At 45.7% G+C, this 17,929-nt stretch overlaps 1 protein-coding gene across 1 annotated transcript; it reads right to left on the reverse strand.

Annotated features, from left to right (window-relative positions):
- Positions 1 to 7,179: 7,179 nt before the first annotated feature.
- On the reverse strand, positions 7,180 to 16,939 carry FAM83C (family with sequence similarity 83 member C). The gene is given in 5 exon segments (XM_003411519.3): positions 7,180 to 12,088; positions 12,090 to 12,678; positions 13,169 to 13,293; positions 13,481 to 13,648; positions 16,154 to 16,939. Coding segments are annotated over 5 exon segments (2,238 nt in total). The 5' UTR covers positions 16,667 to 16,939; the 3' UTR covers positions 7,180 to 11,245.
- Between the last annotated feature and the right edge of the window lie 990 nt (positions 16,940 to 17,929).

The raw sequence follows: 17,929 nt of genomic DNA on the forward strand, positions 1-17,929 counted from the left end.
CTACTCCTCTTCTCAAGGGAAATGCTTTCAGTCTCTCTCCATTGAGGATAATGTTGGCTGTTGCTTTTGTATATATGCCTTAATTATGTTTAGGAATTCCCCTTCTACTCCTATTTTGATAGTTATTTTTTTAAATCAAGAATGGGTGTTGGACTTTATCAAATGCTTTTTCTACATCGATCAAGATGATCATGTGATTCTTTCCTTTGTTATATGTGGTGAATTACATTGATTGATTTTTCTAATGTTAAACCATCCTTTGGTAACTGGTGTGAATCCCACTTGGTCGTGGTGTATTATTATTTTTTTTAATTAATTTTTATTAAGCTTCAAGTGAACATTTACCATTCCAATCAGTCTGTCACATGTAGGTTTACATACATCTTACTCCCTTCTCCCACTTGCTCTCCCCCTATTGAGTCAGCCCTTTCAGTCTCTCGTTTTGTGCCAATTTTGCCATCTTCCCTCTCTCTCTATCTTCCCATCCCCCCTCCAGTCAAGAGTTGCCAACACACTCTCCAGTGTCCACCTAATTTAATTGGCTCACTCTTCATCAGCATCTCTCTCCCCCCCGCTGACCAGTCCTTTTCATGCCTGATGAGTTGTCTTCGGGGATGGTTCCTGTCCTGTGCCATCAGAAGTTCTGGGGAGCATTGTCTCTGGGATTCCTCTAGTCGCATTCATATCATTAGGTATGGTCTTTTTATGAGAATTTGGGGTCTGTATCCCATTGGCCTCCTGCTCCCTCAGGAGTTGTCTGTTGTGCTCCCTAGCAGGGCAGACATCGATTGTGGCCGGGCACCAACTAGTTCTTCTGGTCTCAGGATAATGTAGGTCTCTGATTCATGTGGCCCTTTCTGTCTCTTGGATTCTTAGTTGTCGTGTGGCCTTGGTGTTCTTCCTTCGCCTTTGCTCCAGGTGGGTTGAGACCAATTGATGTATCTTAAATGGCCGCTTGTTGGCATTTAGGACCCCAGGTGCCACAATTCAAAGTGGGATGCAGAATGTTTTCATAATAGAATTATTTTGCCCGTTGACTTAGAAGTCTCTTCAAACCATGTTCCCCAGACCCCAGCCCCTGCTCCGCTGACCTTTGAAGCTTTCATTTTATCCCGGAAACCTCTTTGCTTTTAGTCCAGTCCAGTTAGGCTGACCTTCCTTGTATTGTGTGTTGTCTTTCCCTTCACCCAAAGCAGTTCTTATCTACTGATTGATCAATAAAAAACCCTCTCCCTCGCTCCCTCCCCCCCGCCTTTGTAACCACAAAAGTATGTGTTCTTCTCCGTTTTTTCTGTTTCTCAAGATCTTATAATAGTGGTCTTATACAATATTTGTCCTTTTGCTCTGACTCATTTCGCTCAGCATAATGTCTTCCAGATTCCTCCATGTTATGAAATGTTTCAGAGATTCGCCACTGTTCTTTATCGATGCGTAGTATTCCATTGTGTGAATATACCACAATTTATTTACCCATTCATCCGTTGACGGACATCTTGGTTGCTTCCAGCTTTTTGCTATTGTAAACAGAGCTGCAATAAACATGGGTGTGCATATGTCTGTTTGTGTGAAGGCTCTTGTATCTCTAGGGTATATTCCGAGGAGTGGGATTTCTGGGTTGTATGGTAGTTCTATTTCTAGCTGTTTAAGATAACGCCAGATGGATTTCCAAAGTGGTTGTACCATTTTACAATCCCACCAGCAGTGTATGAGAGTTCCAATCTCTCCACAGCCTCTCCAACATTTATTATTTTGTGTTTTTTGGATTAATGCCAGTCTAGTTGGTGTGATTTTTACTAGTTTTTTTAGTTGGTGTGAGATGGAATCTCATCGTAGTTTTAATTTGCATTTCTCTAATGGCTAATGATCGGGAGCATTTTCTCATGTATTTGTTGGCTGCCTGAATATCTTCTTTAGTGAAATGTGTGTTCATATCCTTTGCCCACTTCTTGATTGGGTTGCTTGTCTTTTTGTGGTTGAGTTTTGACAGAATCATGTAGATTTTAGAGATCAGGCGCTGGTCTGAGATGTCATAGCTGAATATTCTTTCCCAGTCTGTAGGTGGTCTTTTTACTCTTTTGGTGAAGTCTTTAGATGAGCATAGGTGTTTGATTTTTAGGAGCTCCCAGTTATCGGGTTTCTCTTCATCATTTTTGGTAATGTTTTGTATTCTGTTTATGCCCTGTATTAGGGCTCCTAGGGTTGTCCCTATTTTTTCTTCCATGATCTTTATCATTTTAGTCTTTATGTTTAGGTCTTTGATCCACTTGGAGTTAGTTTTTGTGCATGGTGTGAGGTATGGGTCCTGTTTCATTCTTTTGCAAATGGATATCCAGTTATGCCAGCACCATTTGTTAAAAAGACTATCATTTCCCCAATTGACTGACACTGGTCCTTTGTCAAATATCAGCTGCTCATACATGGATGGATTTATATCTGTGTTCTCAATTCTGTTCCATTGGTCTATGTGCCTGTTGTTGTACCAGTACCAGGCTGTTTTGACTACTGTAGCTGTATAATAGGTTCTGAAATCAGGTAAAGTGAGGCCTCCCACTTTGTTCTTCTTTTTCAGTAATGCTTTGCTTATCCGGGGGTTCTTTCCCTTCCATATGAAATTAGTGATTTGTTTCTCTATCCCCTTAAGATATGACATTGGTATTTGGATTGGAAGTGCATTATATGTATAGATGGCTTTTGGTAGAATAGACATTTTTACTATGTTAAGTCTTCCTATCCATGAGCAGGGTATGTTCTTCCACTTAAGTATGTCCTTTTGAATTTCTTGTAGCAGAGTTTTATAGTTTTCTTTGTATAGGTCTTTTACATCCTTGGTAAGATTTATTCCTAAGTATTTTATCTTCTTGGGGGCTACTGTGAATGGTATTGATTTGGTTATTTCCTCTTCGGTGTTCTTTTTGTTGATGTAGAGGAATCCAAGTGATTTTTGTATGTTTATTTTATAACCTGAGACTCTGCCAAACTCTTCTATTAGTTTCAGTAGTTTTCTGGAGGATTCCTTAGGGTTTTCCATGTATACGATCATGTCATCTGCAAATAGTGATAGCTTTACTTCCTCCTTGCCAATCTGGATACCCTTTATTTCTTTGTCTAGCCTAATTGCCCTGGCTAGGACTTCAAGTACGATGTTGAATAAGAGCGGTGATAAAGGGCATCCTTGTCTGGTTCCCGTTCTCAGGGGAAATGCTTTCAGGTTCTCTCCATTTAGAGTGATATTGGCTGTTGGCTTTGCATAGATGCCCTTTATTATGTTGAGGAATTTTCCTTCAATTCCTATTTTGGTAAGAGTTTTTATCATAAATGGGTGTTGAACTTTGTCAAATGCCTTTTCTGCATCTATTGATAAGATCATGTGGTTTTTATCTTTTGTTTTATTTATGTGATGGATTACATTAATGGTTTTTCTGATATTAAACCAGCTTTGCATACCTGGTATAAATCCCACTTGATCAGGGTGAATTTTTTTTTGATGTGTTGTTGGATTCTATTGGCTAGAATTTTGTTGAGGATTTTTGCATCTATGTTCAGGAGGGATATAGGTCTATAATTTTCTTTTTTTGTAATGTCTTTACCTGGTTTTGGTATCAGGGAGATGGTAGCTTCATAGAATGAGTTGGGTAGTATTCCGTCTTGTTCTATGCTTTGAAATATCGTGGTGTATTATTTTTTTGATATGCTGTTGAATTCTGTTGGCTAAGGTTTTGTTGGGAATTTTTGCATCTATGTTCATGAGGGATATTGGTCTATAATTTTCTTTTTTAGTGGTGTCTTTGCTTGACTTTGGTATCAGAGTTACACTGGCTTCATAGACTAAAAAAATAGATTCAAGAATATTCTTTCCTTTTCTATGTTCTGGAATAGTTTGAGTGGAATTGGTGTCAACTCTTCTCTGAATTTTTGGTAGAATTCTCCAGTGAAGCCATCTGGGCCAGGGGTTTTTGTTGTTGTTTTGGGAAGTTTTTTTTTGTTTTTTTTTTAATGACTTCTTCAGTTTCTTCTTTTGTTATGGATCTGTTTAAATTTTGTGTTTGTGCCAGTTTAAGTAGGTAGTGTTTCTAGAAATTTGTCCATTTATCTAGGTTTTCAAGTTTGTTGGAGTACAATTTTTCATGGTATTCTGATATGATCCTTTTTTTTATCTCAATTGGTTCTGTTGTAATGTCACCCATCTCATTTGTTATTTTGGTTATTTCCATCTTCTCATTTTTTTCCTTTGTCAGTTTGACCAGTGGTTTGTCTATTTTATTAATCTTCTCAAAAAACCAACTTCTAGTCTTGTTGATTCTATTGTTTTTCTGTTTTCTATTTCATTTATTTCTGCCTTAATCTTTGTTATTTCCTTTTTCTGGTGACTGTGGGCTTCTTTTGCTGCTCTTTTTCTATTTGTTTGAGTGGTAGGGTTTAGCTATTGATTTTGGCTTTTCTTTTTTAATGTGTGTGTTTATTGCTATGACTTCTCCTCTAAGCGCTGCTTTTGCTGTGTCCCACAGGTGTTGGTGTGTCGTCTTTTCACTCTCATTTGATTCTAGGAAATTTTTTAATGTCATTTTTGATTTATTCTATTATTCATTGGTTTTTCAGTAAAGTGTTATTCGGTTTCCATGTACTTGATTTTTTCCCCTTGTTCTTCCTATTACTGATTTCTAGTTTTATAGAGTTGTGATCAGAGAAGATGCCTTGTATTATTCTGATTTTTTTAAATTTATTGAGGCTTGCTTTGTGTCTATTCTGGAAAATGATTCATGTATGTTGGAGAAGAATGTATACTGTGCTGCTATTGGGTGAAAAGATCAGTATATATCTGTGAGGTCAAGTTGGTTAATTGTGTTGTTTAGGTCTTCTGTATCTTTGTTTGGAAACTCTGGTGACATAGTGGTTAAGAGCTACAGCTGCTAACAAAAAGGTTGGCAGTTTGAATCCACCAGGCACTCCTTGGAAACTCTATGGGGCAGTTCTACTCTGTCCTATAGGGTTGCTATGAGTTGGAATCAACTTGACAGTAACGGTTTTGGTTTTGATATCTTTGTTTAGTTTCTTTCTATTTGTTCTGTCCTTCATTGAAAGTGGTGTGTTAAAGTCTCCTACTCTTATTGTGGAACCTTTACTTCCTCTTTTCAATGCTGTTAGAGCTCTGTCATTGGATGTGTAGATATTTACTATGGTTATATCTTCTTGGTGGATTGCCCTTTTAATCGTGATGCATTTCCTTGTCTCTTATGATGGATTTTGATTTAAAGTTTATTTTATCAGAGATTAATATTGACATTCCTGCTCTTTTTTGGTTACTGTTTGAATGATATATATATTTTTTTCCATCCTTGGATTTTTAACCTATTTATGTCTTTGTATCTAAGGTGTGTCTCTTATAGGCAATATATTGATGGGTCATGTTTTTTTTTATCCATTCTGCCACTCTCTGTCTCTTGACTGGTGCATTCAAACCATTTACATTCAGTGTGATTATTGATAGGTATGAATTTACTGTTGTCACTTTACTATGCTTTTTGTTAGGGTGTTGCTGTTTTTCTTTGTTCTACTTAATTTTCTCTGCTGAGTTCTTTTTGTTCATGTATTTTCTTTTCATTTCCTTCATTGTTGATTTTGTGTTTACTGAGTGTTTATGGTTTTCTTCTTCTTTATTTTGGTAAGTAGGTTTATTAACTTTTCTTTGTGGTACTCTGACATTTACCTTTATCTTCCTAAGTTTAAAACAGTCTGTTATTTATTGATATTGCCATGACTTTCTCTTCATATGGAAGTTATATGTCTACACCATTTAGTCCCCTTATTTGTTTTGAAGTTGTTGTTGCTTAAACATTGACATCTGACTCCCTGTTTTTGGTTCTGTAGCTTTATTTTACTTTTGAGATTTCTCTGTCTGGGTTAGCATCTTGGTGATGTCATTGTGTGGCTTACTCTCAGGCTATTGTCTGATGTCATTGGTTCTCTATTCGAAGGACTCCCTTTAATATTTCTTCTAAGGATGGTCTGGTCTTTACAAATTCCCTTAATTTCTGTTTATCTGAGAATGTCCTAATTTTGCCATCATATTTGAGAGACAGTTTTGCTGGGTATATGATTCTTATTTGGCAAGTCTTTTCTTTCAAGGTTTTATATATGTCATCCCATTGCCTCTTGCTTGCATGGTTTCTGCCAAGAAATCAGAGCTTAGTCTTATTGGAGTCCCTTTGTAGGTGATATATATATATTTTTTTTTCCTGAGCTGCTCTCAGAATTCTGTCTTTATCTTTGGACTTGGAAAGATTGATTATGATATATCTTGATGACTTTGGGGTCCTCCTGTACGGGGTTCATTGAGCTTTCTGGATAGAAGTCTTCCCATCTTTCATGATATTGGGGAAATTTTCTTCAGCAGATCTTCAAAAATTCTCTCTGTGCTTTTTTTATTTTTGTCTGTTCCTGTTCGGAGATTCCAATCATGCCTAAATTATTCCTCTTTGTAGTGTCCCACATAACTCAGGCTTTCTTCATTTTTTTAATTCTTTTTTCTAATTTTTCCTCAAACAAATTGGTATCAAGTGATACGTCTTCTACTTCGCTAATTCTTTCTTCCATGGTTTCAATTCTACTCCTGTGTCCTTCGATTGAGTTATCTATTTCTGATATTTTATTGTTAATTGTCTGGATTTCTAGTTGCTGTCTTTGTATTATTTCTAATTGTCTATTTAATTTGTTTTGTTCTTGTGTTTTTTTCCTGAATTTTTCTAGGGTCTTCTCTGTGTTTTGCTTGGTCTCTTTGAGGACCCTATATATAAGCCTTTTGAATTCCTTATCAGGCAATTACATTACTGTCTCTTCCTCAGGAAGGTTTTTCGCCCCTTTATTTTGGTCACTTGGTTGAGCCATCTTGTCTTTTTTTTAATATGATTGTTATTGTCTGCTGTCTCCAAGGCATTAAGGTGTTATTTATTTATTTTTTTTAGTTTTGTTTTATTTTGATATATCTGATCAGACACTCTCTTTGTTGGGGGGCTAGCTGGGCAGCTGAAGTTGTGCAGGCACTCTCTCTGGCAGGGGAGGGGTGGGGCAAACAGCTGGGTATCACACAGGTGCTCTCTCCAGTGGGGGAGGTGTGAGCAGACTGCTGGGGGTGGTACGCAGGTGCTGTCTCCAGCATGGGAAGGGTGGGGTGGGTAGGTGCTCTCTCTGGCTGGGGGGAGGTGGGCAGACTGCCAGAGGGCACGCAGGAATTCTCTTCAGTGGGAGGGGGGGCAGGTAGCTGGGGTGTGTGTGCAGGTGCTTTCTCTAGCCAGGGAGGTGGAAAAAGAAAAAAGAAAAAAGGAGGGGCTTGTCTATTGCTCTGTGTTTGCCACCCACCCTACTGGTTGGGTACCGCCACGGAGTGTCACCCTGTCTCTGGGTCCTGTCTCTGAAGCTCTCATCCTCTTTCCTTTGCTTTTCCTCCTTAGCTTCACCTCATGTCCTGCTCAACTTGCTTCACTCTAGGTTTGTTTTTGTAGTTTCTCTGTCTCCTGTTGGGAGTTCTGTGACATTGTCTTCCTATATTCCTCACCCAGAGATGCTGCTGGCCCCACTGTGCCAGACCAGCTGGAGGGTCACCTCTGCTCCATATCTTTCTCTGTTCGCTGCTGTCATTTGGTTTCTTTTTCTAGTCAGTGTTTGATCTAATTCTATGTCCTTTCATTTGATGCTTAGTGTTCCAGGATTGTCCTCTGTATCTGTTATACTGTGTTTCTCGGGTCTTTGCTGTAGAGGCACAGAGTGGTGCGTCTGACTAGGCTGCTGTCTTGAATCCTTTTCCCAAGTTCGTCACTAAGTTTGCAAAATTGATTTTTCTAAGTGCAGAGGCCACTCCTATGACAATGTTGCCAATATGTCAGGGCATTATAAAGGCATGGAACAGGAAATTTTAGAATGTAATGAATATGACATTTTCATACCATGTGCTGCATATTCACTTAATCTTGTAGGACGTAGCACAGTAGATTGTTGTCCTGAAGCAGTTGATTTTTTTTTTCTACCATTCAGTTGCTTTATACATTTTTGCTGCCTCTACCCACTGATGGGCAGCTCTTAAAACATACTTAGGCAATGATGGAGTATTAAAATGTCTTTCTAATACACGTTGGGAAGCACATATTGTACCAATGAGTACAGTCCCGGAAACGAACACTTGGACTCTAGGTGCCTTAGAAAATATTGCTGAAGAGCAGACACAAAAAGGAGATACTAAAGAGAAGCTGAAAACATCAACAAAACGCAAACACTAGAGTATGTATTTATGTTGCTTATGTGGAATAATATGTTGCCGCATTTTCATCAGACAAGTCAAGTTCTCCAAGATTCAGAAATAAATTTGAAGACATGCGTGGATTTCTACCAGTCATTAACAGGGTATTTACATAATTGAAGAGAAGATTTTGAAAATTCTGAAAACACAACAAAACAAACACTACCAAGTACTGATTATCAAGCAGTTCGTCATGGCAGAAGAATTAGAAAGAAACAAGTAAATGTTGGAAGTGCTTCAGAAGTATTGAGTACCAGAGATCAATTTGGCCTAACCACGTGCTACATTATCATTGACATACTTGAATCCTGCATGAAAAGAAGGGCAAAAGTGTATGAAGTTCTATCAAATAGATTTTCCTTCTTAAAAAATGTGGATATACCTGATAAAGAATGCATGAAGGCATCCCAGAAATTAGTGCAGGTTTATCCTGATAACTTAAATACAAACCTTTACAGAGAAGTGTGACAGTTTCATTCTTAAACGAGAACTAAATTTATATTCAGGAAAGACAATTTTTTTCTCATGTAGGCATGTGTGATTCCATAATAGAAGATAAAATACAATGCGTATTTCTCAATGTTGCCATTGCTTTACACATATTCCTAACTTTAATGATCACAAACTGCACAACAGAATGCTCATTTTCGTTCCTAACGAAACTCGGAAACCCTCAGTGTACAACGGTGAGTCAAGAAAGACTAAACTCACCGTCCTTATTCTGTATGGAAGTAGATTTTTTTAGCAGCTTAATTGTGAGAAAATCATTGAAGAATTTGTAAGAGCAAAGAATAGAAAGAAATGTTTTTAATCATAACATGTTAGAGATGAAAGATCTATCTCAAAATAAAACATATTGTTATAATATTTGTTTTCTGATTATTAAATTTCCTTTTATGACATCTTTTCATTTGTTCATTTATAATTATAGCATTTATTATGAAACAAGCATCAAAACTGATGGATGAGCCATTTAAAGCAAAATTAGTGAAAGTCAATTTTTTGTTGTGGGAGATCCACAGAATTTTACATTGATGAAACAACTAAATTCACTGACTCACTTTTCTTTGTTGTAGAATATATGGAATATTCTTTTTGTAAAAAATGTGGTATATAGTAAAAATCTTAGTATCCCACATCCACTAAAAATTTTATGATCTAGTTCATCTCATTCCGCTAAAAGGCATATGTCACTTTTGCGTTCAATCACTAATATTAAAAAAAAAAAAAAAATTATAGTCCCATTTAAAAAGAACTTACTTCATGGATAGCTAAGACATACACACACAGATACAAAAACCTAAAAACTAAACCTGTTGCCATCAGTTGATTCAGACTCATAGTGACCCTACAGGACAGAGTAGGACTGCCCGATAGAGCTTCCAAGGAGCACCTGGTGGATTTGAACTGCTGGCCTTTTGGTTAGCAGCCATAGCACTTAACCGCTACACCACCAGGGTTTCCCTTATGCATGTACATATAACTCACATATCCTGTTCAAATGTATGAGTAAGCAGAGGAGAGTGTACCACAGATTATCAGTGTTTAGGGCCTTCACATGCCTTAATTTGGCCCTGAGTGCGGGACAGACATCCACGAAGTAGGAAGATGGCCTTCTCTGGAGCAAAGGGAGAGTTAAGAGCTGAGGAATGAGATTTAGGTTTGAAGCCTGGGATGGATGAGGTCACCCAGGGAAAGGGTGTTCTTTAGGGAGATGTAGACAACCAGGACAGAGGCTGGAAAAGGAGATGCAGCCAAATAAAAGGGAACCAGACCAAAGCAGATATTGGAGAGGGGGGAGAAGGTGGATAAAGCAGGGTTTTAGGGAAAGTTGGTAGGGAGGGGCCCAGGGTGGACCAGGGTGTGGCGGCTGATCGGTTTCCACATGTGCCTCTCCTACGTACTTGGTCAGTCATTTAGCAGCCATCTTCAGTCCCCTGTGGGTTTCAGTCCCCTGGATAAATGGTGCTGACCAAGGTCCACCTTGAGAGGCTCAAGGACAGGGGCCTGGCTCTGCTCTCTTGGAGAGGAGTACCTGACCCATGTTTTGTAGAATCTACAAAAGCCTACCGTCTCTCAGAATGTCACGGTGAGGGCAGAGGGGGCTTGGAGCCCCTTGTCTCCACCCAGCCCTCCTGTGCATTTAATCCTTGTCTCCCAGGGACTGAGTCTGACTCATTCCTCAGCTCTATGGCATGCTCAGCCCAGGGCTGGGTACACAGCTCAGGCTCAAGAAGATATTGGTTGGCATGTGTGTACATGTGCCTGTGTGCATAATTACGGTCTGTGGACCCTGAGGGGGTCTACAGCACGCACTGAATGCATGTATTTTGTGTAGCTATTCATTTTGTCAAGTGACATTTATTGAGTGCCTACGACTAGAATTCTAAGTGTTTTGGTTTATCTCATGGATCTGTGTGTGCTTACTGGTTGTGTGTGTCTGTGGGTGTGCAGTGTGTGAGTGCACACCCTGTTGGCATGCCTGTGTGTATTGTGCAAGCATTTAGAGCATTTCTGTGATATGTATATTTTCTGTGCACGGGACACGTGAAGTATGGTTATTGTGAGTCCTGTCTGCAAAAAACATCATCTTTAGAGTCAGGCAGAGACATTTACTTGGATCTGACTCCAAACAAGTCATCCAAACTCTCTGGGCCTCAGCTTCCACATTTATAAAATAGGGATGATAATACTTATACAGAGGGTGTTGAAAGGATGAAGATGAGAAGAGGTAACTGGTGTGAATACCCAACACAGTGTCTGACAAGTGGGTTCCATTTCCGTGTGTGTGTGTGTGTGTGTGTGTGTGTGTATGTGTGTATAAGTAAGCCCAGGTAGTATCTGACCTGAGCTCCTAGACACTTCCCTCCCCATGCAGCCCCTGCTCAGAGTCTAGGACCTGAGCAAGTCCAGAGTCTCCATGGGTGGAGGAGAGACCTGACCGTGAAGGGAGTGCGGCTAGGACTCAAAGCGGCTTCGGAGCACCTTGAACTTGGGCTTGTTGTATTTGGTGATGAGGTCCAGTTTGCTGTGGCCCAGGGTCAGCCGCTTCTCATCTCCATACAGGTCATTGCTACCACCATTGCGATGGCCACCTGTGGAACCTACGGGCAGGCCAGGCTCAGGCCCCTGCCTGGTGCCCTGCAATTGGTGATATTTGGTGATGAGGTCCAGCTTGCTGTGGCCCAGGGTCAGCCGCTTCTCGTCCCCAGAGCCCACTCCAGGCTGGCGAATAGGGCTCAGATCAGGGAGACCATTGGGCCCGGGTCCCTCTCCCCAGAATGGGCCAAACTTTGTGATGAGGTCCAGCTGACTGTGACCTAGAGTCTGCCGCCGCTCATCTGGGCCCTGCTTGCTGGGCCTGACTGGGGAGCTGGCTTCAGGGGGCACTTTGGAGCCCCAGGCCTTGGAGAACTGCGCCAAGATGTCCAACTGGGTCTGGCTGTGGCCCGGGGACAGCCTTCTGTCTTCTGAGACCCGATCACCAGTTCTTGGGGAGCCTGACTCAGGGGTCCTTCCAGCACCCTGGGCCTGGGGCAGGAGGTCCAGTTGGTTGTAGCTCTGGCTTGGGGCCAACCTCCTGTCCTCTGGGGCTTGCTCACCAGGCCGAAGTGAGTCTGAGCTGAGGGTAACCCCAGAGTCAGGGCCTCCTGCTTCTCGGGCTCTGGGGAAGGGGACCAGGAGGTCCAGCTGACCATGGCTTTGACTCAGATATGCCTTCGTCTCATCCACTGTCTCCAGGGCTGGGCCAGGTACTCGGCGACCTCGTGGAGGGCTAGGCCCCTGGCTTCCTGGGACCCCCGTTCTCTTGGAGCCGGGACAGGCCTAGGCCACCCCGGGGGAAGGGGAAGAAGAGGCGTGGGTGGGGAAGCAGAGGTGAGCCCACAGCCAGGGCCAGGGGGCTGGCGCTATGGTGGTTGAGGGCAGGGAAGGCCTGGGACCATGCAGATGCTCCCAGCTTGCCCAGGTTGCCTAGGTAGAGTCCAGGAGAGGAACCGTGATTAGGGTCTGACAGCTGGCATTGCAAGGGGGTCTGGCCATTGGCCTCACGGCAGGCAGGACCTGGGGATGAGGACTCCATACCCTCATCACTGCAGCCTCCTGGTAGAGCGAGGTAGGAGGAGCGGCCCGTCAGAGGAGAGTGCTTGACGCTGCTGAGGCTAGCACTGGAGGGTGAGGAGGAGGTGGGGCTTGGGATGCCAGGCCCAAAGCCCAGGGCCACCGGAGGAGGGCGTGGTGCCCGTGGCGACGGCTTCTCACCACTGCAGAAGCCCTCCACAGGCCGAGACTCAGCATAGAGACAGCGGAACTCCCTGTCGAAGTCTTCCACGATGCGGCCCCTCAGCTGCAGCACCATGCTCGTGTGAGCCTGGCTGCACAGCCAGGTGAAGCTAGGGCAGAGGGACAGGGTCAGGAGGCCAAGCACTACCTGGGGGCTAGGCAGGGTCACAGCCCGGGGAGCAAAGCAGGAAACTGGACCAAAACTCTACCACAGTGAGGGGTACAGAGCTCTGACCCCAGGGTCTGCACTAGTCCTAGCTCTGCTGAATGGAGGACTTGGGCAAGTCCAATTCAGGCCCAATTCAGAGCCTCAATTTCCCCATCTGTAAAATGGACTAGGGGCAAGGTTCCCTAAAGTCCTTCCAATTCCAATGTACGATAATTATTCTCTATGCCAAAGACATTAAGGTAATCCTTCCACTACAGTGAGCTCCCCATACTATCCCCGAGCCTTGCACAGTGCCTGGCAGGTTGCAGGCGCTCCATGCATGTTTGAAAAGATGGGTAAAGGAGGGAAAGTTCAAAGCTGCCAGATCCCAGATGCCCTCAGCACCCAGGGACACAGCCCCAGGCCCTCTCCCCTCCAGTCCTCATGCTCACCTGTAGCTGCCCACAACTACCTGCTCACAGTCGATGATGACAAACTTCTCCAGTGCCTGCCCGGTGAAGCGGCGGCCTGCCTTGCTGCAGTATGTATCCCCACATGTGCTCCGCACACGCACGTTCTGGACCAAGGAAGGGGAGGGCGGTTGGAGGGGTGACCTTGACAGACTGTGGGCTCAAATCTGGATGTCCTGTGGAGTCTTTGACCCAAAATACTAAGGGAAACCAGTCCCCTGCTCCCACTGGCCCCCAGTGCCCGCTGACCACCCAATTGACTCTCCTGGCCTCCCCTCCCTGCCCCTCACTGACCGGCAGGTGTCCACCATTGAGGTCCATTTTGTAGCACATCTCCAGAAAGTGCCTCAGGTATTCCTGTGCCAGGAGCAGGTAGACAGGAACACCACGCCGGCTCGAAGCCTCCATGAGATCACACAGAAGCTCCATGTCAGTGAATATGTCCATCACCACAGCTATCGCCTGGGGGAAGAGGGGAAAGCTCAGTCCTGCTAGGCCCGGAAAGAGTACCAGACTGAAAACCAGGAGGCCAGAGCCTGTGAGAACATCTGAACTGGAAGAATCATTAGCAGTGACCTAGCCCAGGGCTTTTTAACTCAGGCACAGGAAGTTTTGACTGTCTTGAACCCAAGGAAGTTGTTTGAAAGTTTTAGGGTACATTTTTCTGTGGACAGAGTGTTTATCTGTCATTGGATTCTCAAAGATGTCTGTGGACCCACTGTGCTGGTCTAAAGCCCCATCCTACATATGGGATCACTGAGGCCCAGGAGGAGGAAGGAGTCAGAGGTAGAACCCAGACCCAGATTCCGAGTCCAGCTCTTGGCACTTCCCACTAGCACTTGCCCTAGTTCTGGATGGTCTGAGGCTCCCCTCTCAAGGGTCAGAGCTGTAAAATAGACTGGGGTCTCCAAAGCCCTTCACCAGTGCTGCTTCAGTTTTCCTGTAAAGCTGCAGAGGTCTGGCGTGACACTCGTGGACTCCCTCACTTCTACCCACGACAAGTTTCCTGTTTAGTCCAGGGACAGGGGCTTGTGTCTTCTACTCCACATACAGGCCTGCCTCAGATAGTCCCTGACACCCCTGGGGCCTCCAAGCCCCTACTGCTACTTCTTCCCATCCCACGTATCTGCCTTGAGAGCATCCTCTCCCAAACAAGGCTGACGTGGCAGGGGCAGAGCAGAGCCCTCCAGTTCTGCGATCAGACTGACTGGGTTCAAATTTGGACTCTGTGCTTTCTGGTACTATGGCGTTGAGTGAGCCACTTCACCTCTGGGAGCCTCAACTTCCTCATCTGTTAAACAGAGATAATGACAGCCAGGTCTCAGAGTTATGGGGAATTAAATGTGAAAAGGCTCCACACACAACAGAAGTTCAGGAAATGTTCCTTTCCTGCTGCTTTCTTAACAAACGAGGGCATTGGGCTGCATGGAGGGGAAGCACTTCCCAAGGTCACTCTGAGCCGGCGACAGGGCCCAGAGCAGGAGCCTGGCTCCTAGCCCCAAGTTGGAGGATTCCAGATGGGGGATAAGGAGCAAGGCACTGGGGGATCACAGCACAGGCCTGGCCAGTGCTGGAGGGATAGGGACAGGCAGGAAAGATCAAAAGGGTAAGGGTGACAACAGCAGCAATAGCAACAACCTCCCTAATGACCTCATTCCAGATGCCAAGATGCCAATCAAGCCTGGCCCTCCCCTACCTGGGGCACAGGCAGGCTTGCTGCGGAGGCTCTGGCAAAGGTACTGGGGGACTCTGGTATCCCACCTCCTAAGTTCTACAGCACACTGCTTCCTCAGGCAAGGGTCATCTTATCCATGCCTCTGCCTCCTGAGTCACAGAAGTCAAGGCCCAGTAGTGAAGCTCTGCTAGTCTGTGGCTGGAGCTCCCTAGCACTGACCACCCTTTCCTGGAGGCACCAGGTTTTTCTGATCTTCCCGTTCTTTTCTGAAAACCCCGCTCCCCAGCCCTGAGCCCAGGAGCCCCCATTCCCCTTTCCTGCCAGTGCAGAGCTGAAAGCCCAGCCCTCAAGGCCATGCCAAAGCCCATGCACGGTGCCCCTGCCCTGCCCAAACCCCAGCTGCAGATGCCATGCAGGAGGGGCTGAGGTGCAGCTGAGGCACAGGCCAGGATGCAGGACTGAGCCAGGGGCTCCAGGGCCTTTGCCAGGGGCCCCGCTGGGCCAGAGCCCTGTGTTCCCTGAGCATATCACAGCCCCTCTCTGTCCTCAGTTTCCTCCTCTGTAAGTCAAGGGGATGGCTCCAGTGTTCTCCAAGGTTGTGGTTCTTAGCTTTGGGGACATAAAACTTTTTGGGCATCTGATGAAGGTCACGGACCCTCTCTCAAAAAAGATACAGGAAAGAACCTCCCTGCAATATGCACAGCTCTGCATGCATTTTCAGGTGTTTGTGGAGTCCCTGGGATGGCTCCTGTTCTGTTATCCATGGTTTTCTTTCTAAATTTTACTTATTTTGTTGTTGAGAATATACATACCAAAATATATACCAACGTAATAGTTTCTACATGTATAATTTAGTGACATTGATTACATCCTTCAAGTTGTGTAACCATTCTCACCCTCCTTTTCTGAGCTGTTCTTCCGTCATTAATATAAACTCACTGCCCCCTAAAAGTTCCTATCTAATCTTTCAAGTTGCTGTGGTCAATTTGATCCAGTATAGATAGTTCTTAACAGAGCGTAAAGGTCAAGGCAGAACTTTTTTACTAGTTGAGCTAAACTATTGCTCAGTTTTAAGATGACTTCAGGGGATCCATAGTTTTGAGTGCCAAAGGGCTACCAAGGTACTTAAGATATACGCCCACCATCTAGGAGCTTGTCATCTAGTTAAGGCCAGAGGTTCTAGTCTCAATTCTACCCTTAATTGCTGTGTGGCCTCAGGCTGGTCCCTTTCCCCCTCTGGACCTCAGTTTCCATATCTGTGAAATGAATGTCTGAAGAGGTGAGGTCCTTACCGTGCGGGCCTGGCTGAAGAGGAAGCGTAGCAGGTCCTTGATGTTCTTGGCCTTGTCCCGCTGGAAGTGGACGACAGCCTGGGTAGGGGCGAAGCCTGTGGCCTGTGGAACTTCGGGCCAGCCCAGGTCCAGGTCCGGGGGGTCTACATCAGAGGCCATGGGGAAGTACGTGCCCGAGGTGACTTCGGAGAGCAGGCTGAGGTGGTCAGGCCCTGCGGCCTCCGGCCCCTGGGTCTCGCTGAGCTCAGGGCCCCCACGCACATGGCTGGTCATGTAGTGCACATCCAGGGCACTCAGGAAGGGCAGCTCCCGCTCCTCAGAGACGACCCGCAGGTAGGCAGCCTCACCCCGCTCCAGGAGGGCATCGGCTGCCAGCCGGGCGGCTTCGCTGTGCCGTAGCACAAGTGGTGAGGCCTCTCGCCACCAAGGCAGCTTGAGCTCCTCCACCCGGCCCCGCAGGGGTCCCGCCATGCCCTGGGCTCCCAAGCCCCCAGGCCTTAGGCTTCTAAACATGCCTGCCCACCTGGCTGCTCACCTGCCAGCAGGCGCCATGGCCTGCACCCCAGGCTGGCTGTAGCAGGAAGAAGATACCAGCAAAACAGCCTTCTGCCCGCCCGCCCAGTATGTGGGGCAGGATCCCCAACCTGCTGCTACCCTAAGTCAGACCCAGGCTCCACCCCATTGCCCCTGGCCTCTGGAACCTGTTGGGTCGGCCCCACCTATCTGCCCACTGCTGGGACTCGCCCGCCCAGGGAAGTGGCAGTGCCAGGCCCTTGGCATATGCTCCTGTCCCCCTCCACCCCCACCCTGCCCGCCCTGCCCCACAACTCCTGCTCCATCCCGACCAGGTTCCTAGCAAGTTTCCCCCAAACCTTGACCTTCCAGGGCTCTTATGGAGGTGGGATTACGGTCCCAAGGGGCTCAGGCCTGCAGAGGGATGCACACATGCACACACATCCTGGCGTGTATGGATGACTCAAGATGACGTAAATACGCAAACACACAGACATGCTGACATACATACTGACACACAGACAGTTGATAGACACACAGAGGTAGAATACACGCTGACACATGCAGACCATACATTTTGATCAAACCCACTCACATAAGCTGACCTGAACCGTACTCCAGCACACCACAATACACACCACAAGGCTCAGCACAGCCAGTGCAGAGGCATGGAATAAGAGCCAAGAACTGCCAAGGACAAAGACACCCTGGCCTCCCTCCTTTGCTCCCATGATCATCACCCTGCCACTCGCCACCTCCATAACTGTGGCTCTCACGGCTCCCTGCCCAGCCCCACCCCTGGCTGAGCCCACTCTCCAAAGGCCCAGAGTAGTGGCTCAAAGAAGCCCAGGAAGTGTTAAAATGTAGGTCCTCAGGCTCCACTCACCCGGAGATTCTGATCTGGAAGGTCTGGGGCAGGCTTCTAGAACCCACCTTTAAAACGAGTGCCCAGTGCACTTGGGGCAGTGGGCCAGGCCCACCCCTTGAGAAATGCTGCTCTGGATGGCTAGGTTTCCCACACTCTCAACTGCAGGGGTGTTCTTGGCCCGGTGGGGGCTGGGCCTCAGTCTTCCTACCCTCCTCAGGGCTGAGTATTAAACGGTTGGGAATGACGGAGGCTGTTTCAGAGCATGGGAGGATACACTACAAGATCAGGAGGCAAAGAAGTGGTCACAATGGTGCCCTGTGCCAGCTCAAAGCACCACGTTTATACGGAGGGACGAGGTACAATAAGGATGGCCATGGGGCAAGGGCGGGGTGTAA

Source organism: Loxodonta africana, chromosome 24 (assembly GCF_030014295.1).
Source record: "Loxodonta africana isolate mLoxAfr1 chromosome 24, mLoxAfr1.hap2, whole genome shotgun sequence".
Lineage (NCBI taxonomy): Eukaryota > Metazoa > Chordata > Mammalia > Proboscidea > Elephantidae > Loxodonta > Loxodonta africana.